Genomic DNA, 19,164 nt, shown 5'->3' with positions numbered 1-19,164 from the left:
GCATTTTCTAAATTTGACATGTTTTCTATCCCCTAAGATTGTCTTTTTTAATAAAATACAACCTCTAAAATAAAACAACCATAGAAATCTTTTTTATCTAGCCACATACTTCCCAAATTGATATTCTCAAATTAGAAAAGAAAATAATTAAGTATTTTCACAATTACCATATACAGAAACTTTTGTTTGTGTCTGTTTGTTTTTTTACTGCATATGCTCCATCTAATAAAATTATGTGGAGAAATAACAAACAACACCTCAGAGCAATGTAATGTTCATGTGTAACTTTTGTATTAGTAGCATGTTTCTTGAGAATTTCCATTGTCTGAGCTTGCAGGAGGATTAGCTTAAGACTTACTAATGGCAAATCATTGAGATAAAAGTGACCTCAGATGTCATTTAGAGAATCTAAACCCCCTTTAAAGCAAGAATCCTTCCTGTGACACCTCTGAAAGATGCTGATACACATTCTCCTTGATTGCTGTCAGTGACGGAGAGCCCACTACCTCACCAAGGTAGCACCTTTCATTCATGAACAGCTCTTCCTTGCACTGAGCAAAATCAATTCCTCCTATCTTTTATCTCCTCTTCCTAGTGTGGCCTTCTAGAGCTATGGAGAAAAATATTATTTTTTCCATAACATTTAAGCCTGGAAATGTTCTTTCTTTAACCATTACTCATGTGACAGGTTTTCCAGACTTTTCACTCTGCTGGTTGTCCCTCACCCAACAGTTTTTTATGTTAGTCTTTATACAAGATATTGATTACTTCATCTGAATGAGATGCTCCCCATGTGGTCTGACTAAAGGAAGACACCTCTCTCCTTTCATACAGGCATGATGCTTATCTCAAAGAGCCTGGGATTATATTATTTTTTAATCATAGCATTCACCCTGAACCATAGTTAATCAGAGTTTGCAAACTTCTTTTCAGAGTTTACAATGGGTCAGCAATCATTCTCTTGGCTACTTTGAGAAAGTCTGGCATGCGCAAATGAAATTAAAATTTAGTTTTAAAGCCCACTGTTTGTATCTTAAAATATTTTTTTTAATTTTGTTTTTAGGCCCATTGTATGTGTCTTTTGGGGGCTTCCCCAGTTGCTCAGTGGTAAAAAAAAAATCTGCCTCAAATGCAGGAGATGTGAGGGACTCAGGTTTGATCTTTGGGTTGGGAAGATCCCTTGGAGCAGAGAATGGCAGCCCACTCCAGTAATCTTGCCTGTAAACTCCCATGGACAGAAGAGCCTAGTGGGCTACACTCCATGGGGTCCTAAAGGGTCTGACATGACTGAGCACTGAGCATGTATGTGTCTTTAAAAAGATCTCTTAAAAATTATTTAATGTAACTGAAGATTATTAGACACAAGAAATTTGCAAGACAGAAAGCTAGTATTTCTGATGCTTTCAGAAATTTCCAAGAATGTTACTTGTCAATAATTTATCTAGATTCCTTGTATTTTATGTCTAAATAAATGAGCGTTACCTCCAAGTACTGCTCAAAACATTTCCCCAGAGGGAAGAGAGGTGGAAATGCAGATCTTTTATCATCATGGGAAGTCTGAAGTTAATAAGAATTCTAGACATTCTGCTTGAAATTTAGAATATTTAGATGAGACCTAAATAGGGCCAAGTTAGGGGGAAGGAAAAAAAAAAGAACTAAGAGATAGGCAAGTATTTTATTTGTATTAATGGCTTTATTACTTCTGGTGAAAAGTCAGGAATTACAAGCACTGTACATGCTGATATTTTAAATTGAAATAGCAACCACAGTGTACTGCTTTTATTTCCTCAAGGCTGAGAATGAGGTGGTATAAATGTGAGATTCTTGGGCAATCAGTACATAAAGAAGTTACTGAGCAATCTACTTTTGAAAGAGCTCAGTTCTTTTTCAATCACCTGTATATTGAGTTTATGATATTCAGAAGTTATTCACTGCCTGGTATGTGTTAGGAATAACTCTGCTGGGTATTATGGATATAGTCCTTGCAGTTATTCAAAATGACTGTTCTTTATCTTCCATCCTATATTTATAAACAGTTAAATTGCTTAATTTATTTTACTGCTGTGAAAATTCTAAACCAAAACAAGTTTAAATAACATTTTTGTTTACTATACTTTCAGTAATGATAATAATTTAATGATGGTAAAAATACTACAGAGGAGAAATGTGTCTGGGCTAACAGAGGAGATATGAATTGGATATAGATAACATTTTAAAGTGCATATTCCTATTGTGATCATTTCACAATATATACAAATATTGAATCATTATGTGGTATACCTGGAACTAATATAATGTATGTCAGTTATACCCCAGTTTGTAAACAAAAAAGGAAATGCATATTCCATAAGGTGGAAAATGATGTAATTTACGTTTAAACTTGAGAGTCACCTTTTTAAAGAAGAAGAACAAAGTACCATCCTTTAAGTTGGACAGGGCTTAGGTGCTTTATAGCATACAAGTGTATCTATTTTTACCTTTACAAAGCATCAGCAATTTGATCCCAGACTATGTGATGTAATCTTAGTGAAAAATAAAATTATATTATGTTTCCTACTATAGTAAAATATTTTCACTGGCATGACTTACTATGATTAGGGTATATGTTGTTTTTACCCAATTTTATCACATTTATGGTATGGTAAGACAGGAGATAGCCAACTTGTTGTACAATACTTTTTATATGGTTCAGTGGAGAAATGAAATATCTTTCCATAAGAACAATGTAAATAAAAACAACTTTCAGAACTCTTGATCTACCTATATAACAGATGTTATAAATTTCATATGAAATGTATTTATTTCCAGTATTTAAAATGTGCTGGTTTAACATAGTTAAATGTAATACAGTTTATTGAGTTCTAATATTAGAGTACAAGCATTTTGTTAAAACTTCCCAAAGTTTGCTGTCCGGGAAGACACTCCTTTGGGAAAGGTTCCAGGTGTTCTCCTTACTTGTTGCAAGAAGTAAGTCCTTCCTTTTCCAGTAAAAAAAAAAAAAAAAAAAAAAAACAACAACAAAAAAAGCCAAGCACTTTGTCAGCTGCCTCCCAAATACTCCAGAAAGGTAAGTCTTCTCCCTGTTTTACACGATGGGCATGGTGGTTCCAAGAAGTTAATTAACTTGCTCAATGTCACACTTCAAGTAAGAGGTGAAGTGAGAATTCAAATGCAGGTCTTGATTTCAATGATCTTGGCTTCTCTAATGCCTTTTTGTTTTCATAGAGTTTTGCTACTTTCATGCCATCTCCTAATTAGGAAATATCTCACTAGGATTCGAAGAACAAAGAAGTGTGACAGATGAGATAAACTTGCTTGAATTGGATGGTGGTATAGGAACAAGATAGCTCTACTTTGTGGTACAGTCAAGGGGTGAAATTACAGGAAAGTAGTGGGGCAATCATCTTTACTTAACTGATATGATACCAGCATTAGCCTCTTATTTCCTATTTCTTTTGAAGTATTGTTCTACTTTCATTGGCCACCCACCTTTTCCCGCCTGGTAATTAGCTGCCATTGACAGTGCTGTAGCTGTTGCACACTGGGCTAAAATCAAGGTGATGGCAGGGCCGTGTTTGCTTCTGATTCTCTAGGGGAGCATGCATTTCCTGCTCATTTGGATCACTGACAGAGTTCAGTTCTTTGCAGCTGTACGACCACCAAGGTCCCCATCTTCTTGCTGGCTGTAATCCAATAGTTGATCTCAGCTTCTAGGGGCCGCCAGCATTCCTTGGCTTCTGGCTCCCTTCCTCCATCTTCATTGCCAGCAATGGCAAGAGTCTTTTTCACATCTATCTCTCTCTGACCCTACCTCTTCTGCCTTTCTCTTCCACTTTTAAGGACACATGTGATTAGATTGGAAGATGCAGGGACTCGATTGAGATTTTGGTTTAAAAGCTTTAAATACCGCAGGGGATTTTTTTGTTTGTTTGTTTTGGCCAGGCAGCTCTCTTGGTATGTGAGCTCTTAGTTTCCCAACCAGGGAATCAAACCCACGCCCCCCTGCCCTAGAAGAATGGAATCTTAACCACCAGACTGCCAAGTCCCATGAATACGGTATTTTAGAACAATAAAATTTTGAAAATGAAACATTACAAGAATGACGTATTAGAGTGGCGAGCTCATCTGTTGTTGGCAACTGGGCTAAACTAGTGCCTTGGCCATCACTGTGTCCTTCTTTGCTCCCTCCCCCTCCTTCTTCCCCACTTGAAAGTCTATCACTAAGGATATTTCTACAAATTCTAAATGACCTTTGCTCATTTACAACTTGCCCTGTAACATCTTCTATTTTCACACTTTGGTTTTGTTTGTTTGGTTGGTTTTAAAAACATAGTGCTTTTCACTGACCCATGAGATCAGAACATGGCATCTTAAAAAGAGCCTAAGTATCTTATTCAGGATTCTTTGAATCTAAGAGCTGGGAGGAACCTTAGAAATCATTCTTTGTCATACCATTGTACCTAGAAAGAGAATGTGATATTTAAGTCTGGTCAGTTTTCCACCATCTGTATACATTTGTATTTGATGATTTAACCCAGTCTTAGTTTATATTTCCTTTTTATTACTTCATCCTGTTTCATCAATTGTATTACAAATTAATGTTAAAAAACAGTTTACTACAAAAACCTCAACTAGATTTCTCTTTATAGATGGATTATACTAGAGATTTTTCTCTTGTATTGCATTGAGCCGTTTTCCTAATTAACTCACAGTTTGACCTAGCTTTAGTTTCGGTGGACCTGCAGAATATTTGAGGGACTCCCCTGGTGGTCCAGTGGCTAAAACTCGATGCCTCCAGTGCCGGGGGGCCAGGTTTGATCCTTGTTCAGGGAACTAGATCCCACATGCTGCAATTAAAGATCCCACATGCTACAACAAAGATCAGAGATCCTGTATGCTGCAACTAAGTCCTCACACAGGCATGTAAATAAATATTAAAAGAATAATAACATTCTTTAAAAAATCTGAAATACAGTTTTGACGAGTATATGGATATTTTAGGTTGTAAGTAGATTATCCAATAGACAATTCCTTAGCATCACCAAATTGAAGTCATTTTATTCATTATGAGTATTTTCCCTCAAAGGATGTGTGTGTGCAGTCATTTCTGAATGATTCACAGCTAAACAAAGGTTCATGGAACTGGAACCAAAATTTTCATCTTAAGTAGACCAGTGACCTGGCTCATTAGCATATCTTTTGTAGGCATATTGCTGAAGTATATAGATATAATTAGAGACTTTTTTTCAAATCATGTGATGTACCATCAATCATCATACGTTTGGCTTTCTTTCCTGTAATTATAATTACAGATTATATTTTTGCATAGTGGATATTATTTGACTGCTGATCCAGCCTTGCAGACAGCCTGATCTGGGATGGATAATCCTTTCAAATAAAATAACTAAGGAAATTCGATATTATTTACTTTTTTTAAATTTGGTGCTTATATGCTAAATATGAACTGATACACTTCTGTACCAGGGAGCAAGTATGTAATTAGTTTTGTTACTGTAGCTTATATAAATTATGAAATGTAGAATTTGTTAGTAGATAATGTTGATAATTTATTATTATTTTTATAACATTTAGTCCTTTGCAAAGTAATTCTCTCTTTTACTGTAATCTCTGCAAGCAAGTATCCCACCTGCTCTTTTATACCTGTCTCCTAGTGCAGGGCCTGGCCTGTGTTCAAATGTTGAGTTGGTGAAAGAATTCAGAGAGAGTAATTTTTAGGTCTGTAGCCTTGTGCAAATTATTTCACTTAAAAGTGTGTTGCATATCTTCATTTCATATATAGAGGAATCTAATATATTACAGTCTTATTAGAGAGTAAGTTACAGCTATCTTTCCTATGAAAAGAGCTAATCCAAAATCCTGATTCTGCTCCTTGCTTACTGATGAATACCATGATGCTGGCACAGACTGAAAGTAATTTTAGCAGAAGCAATTTACCAGTGACTAGAATATTTTAGTCATGGTTCATCAAATTGTAATCTGATAAAGAAAGTAAGATTATGATATCTTCCAAGGCAGCAAAGTTGAGATTTATTTGGCTTATTTTCACACGTCCTTTACCATGGTGGGGAAAAGTATTTTAGACAAATTCATGTTTTAAAACTAGTATGGTTGCACCTAAATGATAATGTGTTTTCTGTGTATAGTTTGAAAACAGAAAGGGCTGACTAAGATAAAAAGAAATCTGACTAGGTTTTAGGAGAAATAAACTTAAGATCAATACTCAGAAAATCATGCACATTTACTTATGTTCTGAATTGTTTTATACTTAAAGAGGCTAGACCAAATGTAAAGGTTTAACAGATGATATATATATATATATATTTTTTGGCTGTGTTCCGTGGCTCGTGGGGTTGTAGTTCCTCCACTGGAGATTCAACCTGGGGCCATGGCACTGAGTCCTAACCACTGGGAAATCTGGGAACTCCCAGCAGATATTGAATTTAAATTAACTAACTTTCCCTTCTATCAGAAATATTTTAAATAAATGCTTTTATACATTACTTGGTTAACAATAGAAAAAAACAGCATAGCAGTTACTGACATATGAAAACAACATATTCTAAAGCAAAACAATTGATAGTTTGTGAATAAATTTAATTTTTATTTTCAGTCATTAAATATATATTTGCTTTGAGTTATTTGCCAGAATGTACAACTAGTTAAAGAGGGCTAGTCCAAAAAGCCTGGAATCCAAGAGTGTAAGATTTGACTTTTGTTCAGCAAGCAGAGCGAAGTCATTGAATACTTTTGAGCAAGGAAGTGACTTTCAGAGCTATAAATACAGCCGCAGTATGTGAAGAAGTTGTACTGTAACAAATACGTTAATAACCAAATCCAAGGAAGAAGTAATAGATACCCAAAGTGTGGCAGGGACAGTGAGGGTGGAGAGGTGGTGAAAGATAGATGCATACTAGAGAGACACTTAGTAGTACTTTGTCAGTTGCCTGGATATAGGAGATGGGAGAGAACCAGGAGTCAAAGATGACTGAAATATTTTGATGATAACACTTTTAGAATCCAGAATATCCTATCTATGTCTCTCTTGAATGCATGACATCTAGATACATTTGAGATTCCTAAACTTTCTTCTGACTGACTAAGCTTCCAGGAATGATCATTAAGAACTATGTAGTCAAATTTTTCCATTGAGAGTATCTTTAAATAAGCCAATTTTCTCCTTAAAGCATGATCTATAAAAATAATAGCTTTTGAACATTTAAAAATGAATTATTGCTTCAAGAAATAGCTTGTTATAGACGGGGTGATTTGAGGGGGAATAGCATTTAGGCTAGCATTTTCCAACTAGCTGAGCAAACTTGACACCTTGACCCTGTTCTCTTCATCTACTTGGTGATTCTTCTTCACCTCCTTCTCACCTGTAATTTGAGAGTCAGAAATTATAAATTGGGGTATGAAACATTAGTTTAAAGGACAGTATGGAAGGAAGGAAAGGAAGGGAATGCTTCTTTCTTGCTTAATATCCTTCAGTTATATATGTCACAAACAGTTTGAGGCAGTACTTCATTACAGCTTCACAATTCATAGATTGCTTCAGCAAGACACATACACACATGGTCTGAAAATGCTCCAGTTGGCTTCTATTTCAGAATTCCCACTTAGTTGACTGGGAAATGTGAGTGTTGGATGCCTACGGTCATACTGCTTAAAGGATATGGTCTGCCTTGACCCTTTTTGAGTTCCACCCAAGAACACAAACTCTTTAAGCCAGAGACCATTATGTTCCTAAAAAGAAACACCTTACCCCCGAAGTGGCAAACTCCTCAATGAATTATAATTTGCTTCTACTCTCTTAAAAAAATAACCAGTCTGCCTTCCAAGAAGTCGTTACCAGTTTTATTAAGAATACTTAATATTTGGGGTAAACAAATATAGTCATGGTACATAAATACTTCATTCAAAAGACTCCTTCCTGCACAGTGGACAAAATCTTATGAAAGTATTTTTATAGAGCAATTTTTGTTACTCACATTAATAGAGCTGTCTGTAGTTAGATCATGAAATTGCATTGTGATGTTGAATGCAGATGACCAATACAGTGATCTTAGTTAAAATAGTTTTCTAGGACTGTAGTCAAGTGGAGGTTCTGGATGGCATTTCAGGAGAAAAATCAAGCCATTTCCGCATTTCTTCTCTTAGAATATGCTTGAATGTGTAGATAGGTGAGTGGGCTGTGACAATAAGGTTTTTTTCATCTTCTAACAACCTAAGAACTTAAGGTCAGGAATAACTGGTTATGTTTCTTTATGGTAAGCATTGTACAAGATGGATAACAAAGTCTTATAGCAAAGTTTAATTTAAAAAGCCTTAATGATGAGACTTCCCTGGTAGTCCAGTAGTTAAGACTTTGCTTCCAATACAAAGGGGATGGATTCCATCCCTGTTTGAGGAACTATGATTCCACATGCTGCAGGGCTCGACCAAAAAACAAACAAACAAAAACGGGGACTCCCCTGGTGGTCCAGTGGCTAGGACTGCACTCCCAATGCAGAGTACCCGGGTCCGATGCCTGGTCAGGGAACTAGGTCCCTCCCACGTGCCACAACTAGGACCTGGGGCAGCCAAATAAATATTCTAAAAACAAACAACAAAAGGAAAGAAAAACTTTAATGGTGAAGCAAATATGTACAAAATGGAAAATAATTCCAATATGAAAACTTGTACTAATATTACTTTTTGCTTCTCTAAGCTTCATATCTGAGACAGGCTTGGGAGAACTATTCTTAGTGTGATTCCCAGACTCTTGGGGTTAAGACTTTATCTTCTGATTTCTCTTTTTGTATTACCTTTTCTCTTAAAAATATTGGCTGTCATAATAAAACATCGATTTGATGAAATCATATTAAACATTTAAATGATTGATTTGATATATTCATTGAAATAATTAGGGGTGCCTCTAGGTCATTGCAAAATCAAGAATGAGATTCGTTACGTTTATTATAGTCTTTGAAGATAGAATCAGTGGGACTCATAGAGCTGCCAATTGTAATTCTTAAAACATGAAGTGCAGTTGGCTATTACTTTTAGGTTGGAAAGTCTTACTCCTTGTTATTATTATCATGTTTCCTTTTAAAAGAGCAATAAACATTCCCTTAAGACATGGTCATGAATTATTGACTTCATGAAGTTGAATATAACTAGGAAATTCAGAAAAGACAGAAATGGATTGGATTTTTACCACTTGATTAATGATTCCTCCTGTTCCCAGAGAGATTTGTCTCAGTGATTTCTAATTGGTTTTGAGCTTGTGGAATCTGCCTTTATAATAAACTCTAAAATTGCATAACTTGGATATTTGAATATTTCATAAACTGAAATTTTAGGCAGGTAAAAGCCCAAGTCTTTAATAATACGGTTTTCCCTTGAAACGCACCGTAGCACCATAGTCAAATTTCAAAGTTAGTGAGTTACAGATAATAGGAGTAAAATGACACCTTGGTTAATAAATCCTCTGGGAGCAAAACGCTCCTTTATAGAAAGGTGGCCGGGGTGTCAGAGTTCTCGTTCCAGTTTCTTTTTTGGGGGATTGAAGAAGGAGAAGGCATGCTCCTGGCCTCAGGTATAGCTCAACTTCTTCATAGCTGGGCTGGTGCTGGCTGTAGTGGGGTAGGGAGCATCCTTTTAGAGGGTTGTAACTCTCTCTTCTGAGTGCTGGGAAGGAAACTGTTGACTGTGATGGGAGTCTGTGCTGTTCACCTGAACTGCGTGTCCATGTTGCTGTCTGCCTCCCACCAGCACCACTTGTGTACTCTCTCACCTTATATGGCTTCTTAAGGCAGGGCAGTTTTGACTGAGACTTCACTTTTTTAGGTAGTAGATACAGAATCGGCATTTAGAATTCATTTATTAAAAAGTAGTGTGGTTGATTTACAATGTTATATTAGTTTCAAGTAGAACTCATTCTTTTGCTTATTCTTTTTGTTTCTACTTCTGTCTGTCTATCCATCTATCTGCTGCTGCTGCTGCTGCTAAGTCGCTTCAGTCGTGTCCGACTCTGTGCGACCGCATAGACGGCAGCCCACCAGGCTCCCCCGTCCCTGGGATTCTCCAGGCAAGAACACTGGAGTGGGTTGCCATTTCCTTCTCCAATGCACGAAAGTGAAAAGTGAAAGTCAAGTTGCTCAGTCATGTCCGACTCTTAGCGACCCCATGGACTGCAGCCTACCAGGCTCCTCCACCCAGGGGATTTTCCAGGCAAGAGGACTAGAATTGGGTGCCATTGCCTTCTCCATCCATCTATCTACCATCTATTTATTTAACTACCCATTGGGGCTTCCCTGATGGCTCAACTGGTAAAGAATCCGCCTGCAGTGTGGGAGACCTGGGTTCGATCCCTGGGTTGGGAGGACCCCCTGGAGGAGGGAATGGCTACCCACTCCACTATTCTGGCCAGGGGAGTTCCATGGACTGTATAGTCCATGGGGTTGCAAAGAGTCGGACACGGCTTAGCGACTTTCACTTTCTATCTATATCTTTCATCCAAATATGATGAGAAATTTATATAAACCAAGCTTCCAAACAGTAGAATTTTCTAGTCTAGGTGCATGAGACTTGATGTAGTTTAATTGATATATGGATTTTAAAAGATGAAGGAAGACTTAAGTTTTGAAATATAGAGGGAGCAAACATTAAATTGACAGTGCCCTGGTGGCTCAGATGGTAAAGCATCTGCCTCCAATGCGGAGACCCAGTTTCGATCCCTGGGTCGGGAAGATCCCCTGGAGAAGGAAATGGCAACCTACTCCAGTATTCATGCCTGGAAAATCCCATGGACTGAGGAGCCTGGTGGGCTACAGCCCATGGGGTCGCAAAAAGTAGGACACGACTGCACAACTTCACTTCAAGAACAGGACTGAGATATTCAATGCCAGTGCTTTATGGTTTGGATAATTTACTTTCATCAAGTTAGAGTAGAATATCATTTGTCATCCCATTTGTTTAGCCCAATTCCCTCATCTGTGTCATAGTGCTATTTCTGTGATGGCTATTGGATGGCTTTGGAATTCAGAATCTGTTCTTTTAGATATTCGTATCAGTAATGTTGAGTTCTTCTTAAATTTGATCTGAGTTATATCCTAGGATATGCTCCCTCCCAACCCCAGATGTGTTGGGAGAATGGCATGGAGAGGTTTTTAACCATTGGTATGGTTGTTACGGAGGTAGTGGTAAAAGTGAGTAATTTTAGCCTGAACTAATTCAGCCAACAAATTGGTTCCCTGTAACAGAACGATCCTCATGTCTATAAATTAAACATTGGAATGTCCATCTTGAGGCTTCATGGCCTATACTCTCTGCTCTTTGTTTTTTAGGCTTGGTGTGGTGAGAACAATGTGGGCTGTGGAATCAGATTCAAGTTCAAATCAGTTACCAGATTCATCATGAGGCCTTAAACTCACTGAGCTTCAGTTTCCTGTCTTTAAAATGGGATTGTTACGAGGATTAAGCAGCACAGAGAACATGTTTGGCACACTGCCTAGTACACAGCAGGTGCTGGGTAGACGATCTTATTCGTATGTTAAAACTGACATCAGTTATTTATTAGTGTGATTTTATTTTAAATGTGACATACATTTGCATATAAAGAAACTTCTTTACTTTGGAAAATCACTTTAGAGTCTGACGCTATCACCTTGAACTTTTTCTCCTCTTTTGTGGGCTCTGGTATTGCTACAGCAGAAAAGAAAGCCTTGGAAAGTTTAGCAGCTATTTTATATCATCTATGCTAAAGATTTCCATTAGCAGATTTATTGAAACCTGACAATAATGTATTTATGTCATTAAAAAATACAAATAACGAAAGCTTTATCTTTCTTGCCTTCTTTGAGGCAGGCATCTTCTTAAGAAGATACATTCTCCATAGTTTCTGAAATAGTGATTAGTTTATACTTTCTTAAGAGGAATTGCTATGATGTTTATAACTTCCTTGTGCAGTGGTACCATAAATAATAATTTTAGTTGGGACATATCTTTAAATATTTTAGGTTTTAAAGGTTTTTCTTTTAAAGAGAATACCAGGTTTATTATATATACATTAGCTTACTTCATGAATTGGAAAATTTCTGATTTTTAAAAATACTTTCTTTTTCTTCTTAATGTCATTGAGTGTGTGTGTGCATGCATGTGATTCAGGTTTTGATGGGGTGCTGAAGGAGAGTTCTAAATTTTTGTGGTAGGAAGCTTATTAATATCTTTAGAATTCAATGCAGAATGCATATTTTGAATCTATAGAAAAATCAATGGGAAATGACTAATACCGTCTTAAGTTTTTAATTTATTTCTTATGGGGGAAGGAAATACCTTGACGGATTTAGCACTCAAATTCAAATGAGTGTGAGAACAGGTGGCTGAATTTTTCCCCCACCTGCCAATGCAACTTTATCACAAGAAATGTTTCATTTAGCAAATGCTGCTGCTAGCAGACACTTCTCTGTTTCAGAGCAGAAACACAAATGGCGGGGGAGTTCTTCTTTGAAGAAAGCCTTTTTCTTGATTTTCTTTTTAAATTGTGAGTGTGAGAAATATGTATTTTATTTTTCTGGGGGACGGGTGGTGGAAAGCATGAGTCAGTGTCTTGATTAACCAACCTGACTTGTTGTGTTGTTATACCATTCATGACTTTTATTTTTGTTTTCTTATTGTTGCTGTACTTGCACACCAACCCAATGGCACTGACTTTCAATTATAATGATATTATTACTCTGGGAAATTGCAGTATTTGAATAATACTTTTGACACCAATTCAGAAACCCCTGTTCTTTTGTTATAGTGCTATTACATTATTAGAATTACATACATTGTTAGGCTTAATCACTTTATAATGTAATAGTCAGAAGCAATAAGAAGTGCTGTGAAACTGGGAACTAAAGAAAGAAAAGCATTGATATACTTCTACCTTTCTAGTTTTTCTCTGATTGACTTATTTTTTTCCCTCAGAAATAAAAACAAGGAACAACTTGACACCTGTTCTGATGGTCTTACATATATCCTATCAGCATGTTTTATTGAAATTGATGAGTGTTCTAAGACTATTTGAGGCTTTGGAGCCAAATGATGCAAATATGAGATACTCTTCCTGTTCCCATATGACATACCAACAAACCTGATTGCTATTGTGAATTCTAAGTACGTGGTTCTTCACAGAACATCTACCAGACTGTTAGCTCTACTAACAGTTAACTCTACTGTTAGAGTTTTTCATTGTTGAAAACATATTTGAACCAGATTGACAGACCACTCTTGCTCTAGCCCACCTACCAGTAATACACAGTCCTTCACTGACATGGTGTTCAGTGTGAAAAAAAAAAGAATTTGTACATTTGATGAGTTTTAAATTTTCATTAAAAAATCCATTGAATAAACAGTGCCAAGCAGATGACAAGGGCTTAATACGTGTTTGCACTAGCAATTTTGAGAATATATCTTCTCTGCTCTTTAAGTGTACAGGTTTGCTTTAATTTGCATATTCTGGAATACTAATGAGGTTGGAGTTGAGCATTTTCTATCTGTTAATTATTTGTACCTATATATTTATGAATTGTGTCCTTATATCATTTACACCTGTTTCCCTTGGGGTAATTTTTTAAAATATGGACGGCTTTGAGACAGCATTGCAGTGTTAGTGTCACCCTGCCAACATGTGACAATTGCTTAGATTGTCTATTTCCTTTGTCTTCAAATAAGAGTGCAAAAAATGCCATAGTCTGTGTATGTTTGGTTTCTTTGTAATGCTTTTAATAAGATGATCAAACAGTACTTCTTTACCTAATGCTCTTCAAAAAAGTAATTGTTCCCTTTGAGCAAGTACCGTTGACTGATTCAAGCACACTTTGTGGAAGATTGCTTTTGTGCTCTGTGGTTGGTCATTGTTTAGGAAATAAGATGTGTCCAGTGGTGGTGGGGTGGATGGGAAAGATGTGGTAGTAATGTATAGACGTTATAAGAAAAAGATTGAATTCTTCAAAAGAAAATTGATGAACACAATCTTACCCATGAATAATTGAACAGTTTTGATGAAGTGGGACTATTTGGACTGAGTTAGCTTAATTCTAAATTGGCATGTAAAAGTGAATCCAAATACCAATTGTTTTCTTTCTCTCGAAATAACAGTTGTTTTAAGCAGAGTTAGGAATGATTCTTATATGAGTTTGCAAAGAACAAAAGCCTGTGTGCATGCTAAGTCGCTTCAGTTGTGTCCGACTCTTTGCGACCCTATGGACTATAGCCCTCTAGGCTCCTCTATCCATGGGAAGAGGCAAGAAAACTGGAATGGGTTGCTACACCCTCCTCCAGGGGATCTTCTGGACCCAGGGATCAAACCAGCGTCTCATGTCTCCTTATGTCTCTTATGTCTCCTGCATTGGCAGGAAGGTTCTTTACCACTAGCGCCACCGAGGAAGCATAATTGTCTTATTAACTTCAAAGCTGTTATCTACTTATCTCCCATAAACAGTTGATTTTTCAGATTGATAGACTGGAGGAGAGCAGAGATATTCTATTATTAGGTAGCCTTAGAAGAGATAGTGGTAATTAATAATTCTACTGTGTTTCTGACTGGTAGCATTACCTCATGGAGTTAACTCTCAGACTGAGAAGTTATTTAGAACATGAAATTTCTTCAGAAAAATTGTCCTGAGGAGGTTATGTCTCTCTATCAGGGTTTCTCAACCTTGGCATTCTTGAAATTTTTGCCTGAGTACAACTTTGATGTGGAGACCTTTCTTGTGTGATGTAGGATGTTTCATAGTGTCCAACTAGATGAGAGGAGCAACCCCCGCCTCCACCTAGCGACCATGTAAAATGTGCCCAGACACGGCCAAGCATGGGCGTGGGGTGATGGGAGGCAAAAATCCCCTTGATTCCCCTCCCTCCACTAAGGGCCACTAGTCCCTGTATTGCTTCTAACCAATATAACTTGAAAAAAATAAGATTAAAAAATGTTATTTGTTCTTAGAATTACTCAGATAATCATTCCTTTAAGGACAGTTTGATGTAATTGTGGCTTGGGGTTTGCAGAGAGGTTTCACCTCCTTGCAATGCTGAAGAACAATGCCCTTCACATCCAGTCAATAAACTTAATGAAAAGGAGATGGAGTATTGAATCTGCTGAGGTTGACATGACATGTGGTGTTACTGATGCAGAAATAATAGGGAGTGTTGTGAATGTTAAAAAGTCAAAAGATGTTGATAAAAAGTCATGAAGAAGATGATTTTAGTAAAGGCTTCTTGAGCTTTTGAAGTAATTAGTTAGAAAGCCAGACATATTATCTAGCCAAGAAAGGACTGTGTTTTCATACTCTGCCTTTCAGTTTTAGGAGCAAGAGACCACTGACGTGAAGCAAGTGGTTGTTTGCAGTTTATTCAGAAAAAGCAATTTCCAGGATGTGTCATAGGGGCAGTGCAGTTTCAGCTTTACTCCTGTCCTCTTTACATCTGTGGTTCTATAAAATGAAAATTGATGGTCCTTTAAAGCATTGCATGATAAATAAGTGTCTCTGGATTGACCCATAGAAATGATGATATATTAAACCTCTCATGTGCCAGGTTCTATGTCGGGAATACAGAAACTAATGAAACATTCTGCTTGAATGTCCCATTAAAATAATCCTGGCTGAATGGAATTTTTCTGGTTAGGGATATCAGTTACCATCATTCTATTTGCCACTTTTCCATTTGATTCTGTAATTATAAATGTCTGTGTGCGGAAACTGGTTAAAATATCTGTGAGTATGTGTAGGCTATATATCGTGTATATAATTTAATTCTTTTAAAAAGCTATTTCCGAAACTAGTGGAAAGCTATATTCATTTTTTATGCTTATTAAAATACTGTTCAAATTTTCCTTTTCTTTATTAAATACCCATGAGAGTTGAATAAAACATAGTTATATATTATTAATTCATTTTTTGGTTATACTATGGCTCTAATATTGTTAAGAAGAAATGACATCACCCTGAAGGCCAAGATTTTTGCTAATTATTGCAGGATTTAAAGCCATTTGGTTGGTGTTGGAATTCAGAAAGCACAAACTTTATTAAAAGTATAGTCTTAAAACTTTTTTTTCCTGTTAAAACTGATCAACGTAGACTATAGGTATCATAGGGAGAAAGGTGAAATCTTTATGGTATTGGATAGACCTGAGTTAGAGAAACCAATACTTCAACCTTCAGAAAGTTAGAAAGAAATAGGAAAAAGACAGAGTTCTGGCACTTGAAAATCCATTCTTCCTTCTTCCCTTCCTAATATCCATTTTAGCAGTCTATATCATGAATGCACAAACCCGTTCAGAGCCACAGGCTTCCCACTCTTAGGCAGGTGATTCAGAAACAAAGCAATACATACCTAAGGAAACAGAAGTTGCCGAGTCTGAGGAATAATGAAAGGTTGTACATGGTGGTCAATTTTTAGTGTAACCTGAAGCCTTATAACTATTGTTTTGCCATTTTCTCTGTGAAACTAACTGATCTGTTGACTACAGGTTCTCTAATGCTTTTTATGGCCCCTGAAAAATTGCCAATGTGATATATACACTTATTATTTTAATTATTTGTTTGTTTGGAAAGATGGAAAACCACAAAGCTGAAGGAAAGTGAAAGTGAAAGTTGCTCAGTCAGGTCCCACTCTTTGCAACCCTATGGACTATACAGTCCATGGAATTCTCCAGGCCAGAATATTGGAGCGGGTACCCTGTCCCTTCTCCAGGGGATCTTCCAAACCCAGGGATCAAACTCAGGTCTCTTGCATTGCAGATGTATTCTTTACCAACTGAGCTATCAGGGAAGCCCACGCTGAAGATATTTAGCTAAATAATCCCAAGTGATTATTTGGTGAGAGATACTCTCAAGAAAAAGAAATTATTTCATGTGTAAAAATTTGGCTGTGCTCTGCAGCTTGTGGGATCTTAGTTCCCAATCAGGGATCGAACATGGGCTCTCAGCAGTGAAAGCACAGAGTCTTAACCACTGGGCCACCAGGGAATTCCCTCATGTGTAAAACTGTTTGTTCAGTTGGGGTTAATTAGAACTACAGTAACACGAGAGGAAGTAATGTATAGTATATCACAGTTAATCTTTGTTTTTTTTATTTATGGGATCTTTGAAATTTGGAAACAGACTATATTTAGATTCAGATCCTGGCCCAGTCACTTTACTAATTTTGTGACCTTAGGTAAATAATTTTTAACCCTTCTGTGGCTCATTTTCCCTCCCCTTAATAAAAAGGAGATGATAGTAATATTATTGCAGTGGATTGCTTTGAGGATTATATGAGATCATGTGTGTAAATTTCTTGACAAGTATATACAGTGATTGTCCAATAAATGACAAGTATTATTTTTATTTCTAAAAGTAGATATTCCAAAAATTTTAACTGCAAATAATACAATTTGATGGTATTGCTACCTAAACAATCCCAGAGCAATAACTCTGGCACTGAAAAAACAAACCCTTTGTAATTATAGTTTTGAGTCAGCTGTTAGGTTGATTTCTTAGTTCTCATCTATCTCTTCTGATCTCAGAAGGCTTTTTACAAATATATATCTATTTCTTTTGTGATATAGAATGATATGAGCCTAAAATACAATGCAACAGCATTCATGTGTGTTCCATAGTCAGATGATTGGCACATAATCCGATGAGTGTTTCTTTAAATCATCTCATTATTGTGAATTATATGACATGTTTTCATTTGGTTTTCCTTCTGATTTAAAAACCTTTTCAGATCTCTAGTGGAAGAGGAAGACCAGCACATGAAATTGTCCCTTGGAAGCAGCGAAATGGGCCTCTCTTCCCATTTGCAGTCTTCCAAGGCCGGAACCACACGCATCTTTACCAGCAATACCCATAGTTCTGTGGTGTTACAGGTAAGTTCACTGTCCCTTTTACATTATTTACATAGCTTCAAAAAACACCCAGGGTTTTTATAGTGTGGGATGTCACTAGTGGGAGATGTTGTGCCTGTGTGTAGACAGGAACCCTGTATACTTTTGCTGTGATCTTAAAACTGCTCTTATATTTTTTAATTTGTAAAAGTTATTTTATTTTATTTATTGGCTGTGCTGGGATATGGCATGTGGGATCTTAGTTCCTTGACCAGGGATCAAACCCGCACCACTCTCACATTGTAAGCACAGAATTTTGACTGCTGGACCACCAGGGAAGTCTAAAACTGCTCTTAAAAAATAAAGTTTACTAATTAAAAAAAAAATGTAAACAGAGGAGAAACCTTGAGGGGGAAATTATATGCCTTCCTGATGTTAAAAGATATTCTGAATCCATTGTTTATTTCATTTGTGTAAGGGAGATTTTGCTCTCATGCTACTTTCTTACAGAATGTTGTATCTGGCAACGTTGGCTTTTCATTTTGTCTTCAGTTCAGTTCAGTCGCTCAGTCGTGTCCGACTCTCTGCGACCCCATGAATTGCAGCACGCCAGGCCTCCCTGTCCATCACCAACTCCCGGAGTTCACCCAGACTCACGTCCATCGAGTCAGTGATGCCATCCAGCCATCTCATCCTCTGTCGTCCCCTTCTCCTCCTGCCCCCAATCCCTCCCAGCATCAGAGTCTTTTCCAGTGAGTCAACTCTTTGCATGAGGTGGCCAAAGTACTGGAGTTTCAGCTTTAGCATCATTCCTTCCAAAGAGATCCCAGGGCTGATCTCCTTCAGAATGGACTGGTTGGATCTCCTTGCAGTCCAAGGGACTCTCAAGAGTCTTCTCCAACACTATAGTTCAAAACCATCAATTCTTCGGCGCTCAGCCTTCTTCACAGTCCAACTCTCACATCCATACATGACCACAGGAAAAACCATAGCCTTGACTAGACGGACCTTTGTTGGCAAAGTAATGTCTCTGCTTTTGAATATGCTATCTAGGTTGGTCATAACTTTTCTTCCAAGGAGTAAGCATCTTTTAATTTCATGTTGTCTTAGGAGGGTAAATATCACAAAGCCCCCACATTAAATTTTCTAGTTCCTCACTCACAACCTATTTTCCTATCACCTTTTATCATAGTTCTCGAGATTGTATTTATTTGGTGTCTCAGCTCACATTGACAGTTGTGGATATAGGAGAAGGGTTGAGGGCTTCTGGAGGCAAACACACCGATACATGCAAGAAGTAATAACTGACA

General features: G+C 37.1%; 1 protein-coding gene across 6 annotated transcripts in view; it reads left to right on the top strand.

Annotated features, from left to right (window-relative positions):
- The window catches only part of KLHL13 (kelch like family member 13), a 197,573-nt gene that overhangs the window by 139,118 nt on the left and 39,291 nt on the right, over window positions 1–19,164 (top strand). For all 6 annotated transcript variants that reach the window (XM_005227425.5, XM_010821318.4, XM_024988078.2 and 3 more), the window contains 1 exon segment: window positions 17,755–17,896. In XM_005227425.5, coding sequence (XP_005227482.1) covers window positions 17,755–17,896 — 142 coding nt within the window.

This window comes from Bos taurus, chromosome X (genome assembly GCF_002263795.3).
Source record: "Bos taurus isolate L1 Dominette 01449 registration number 42190680 breed Hereford chromosome X, ARS-UCD2.0, whole genome shotgun sequence".
Classification (NCBI taxonomy): domain Eukaryota; kingdom Metazoa; phylum Chordata; class Mammalia; order Artiodactyla; family Bovidae; genus Bos; species Bos taurus.
This window is presented reverse-complemented; position numbering and strand designations above follow the sequence as displayed.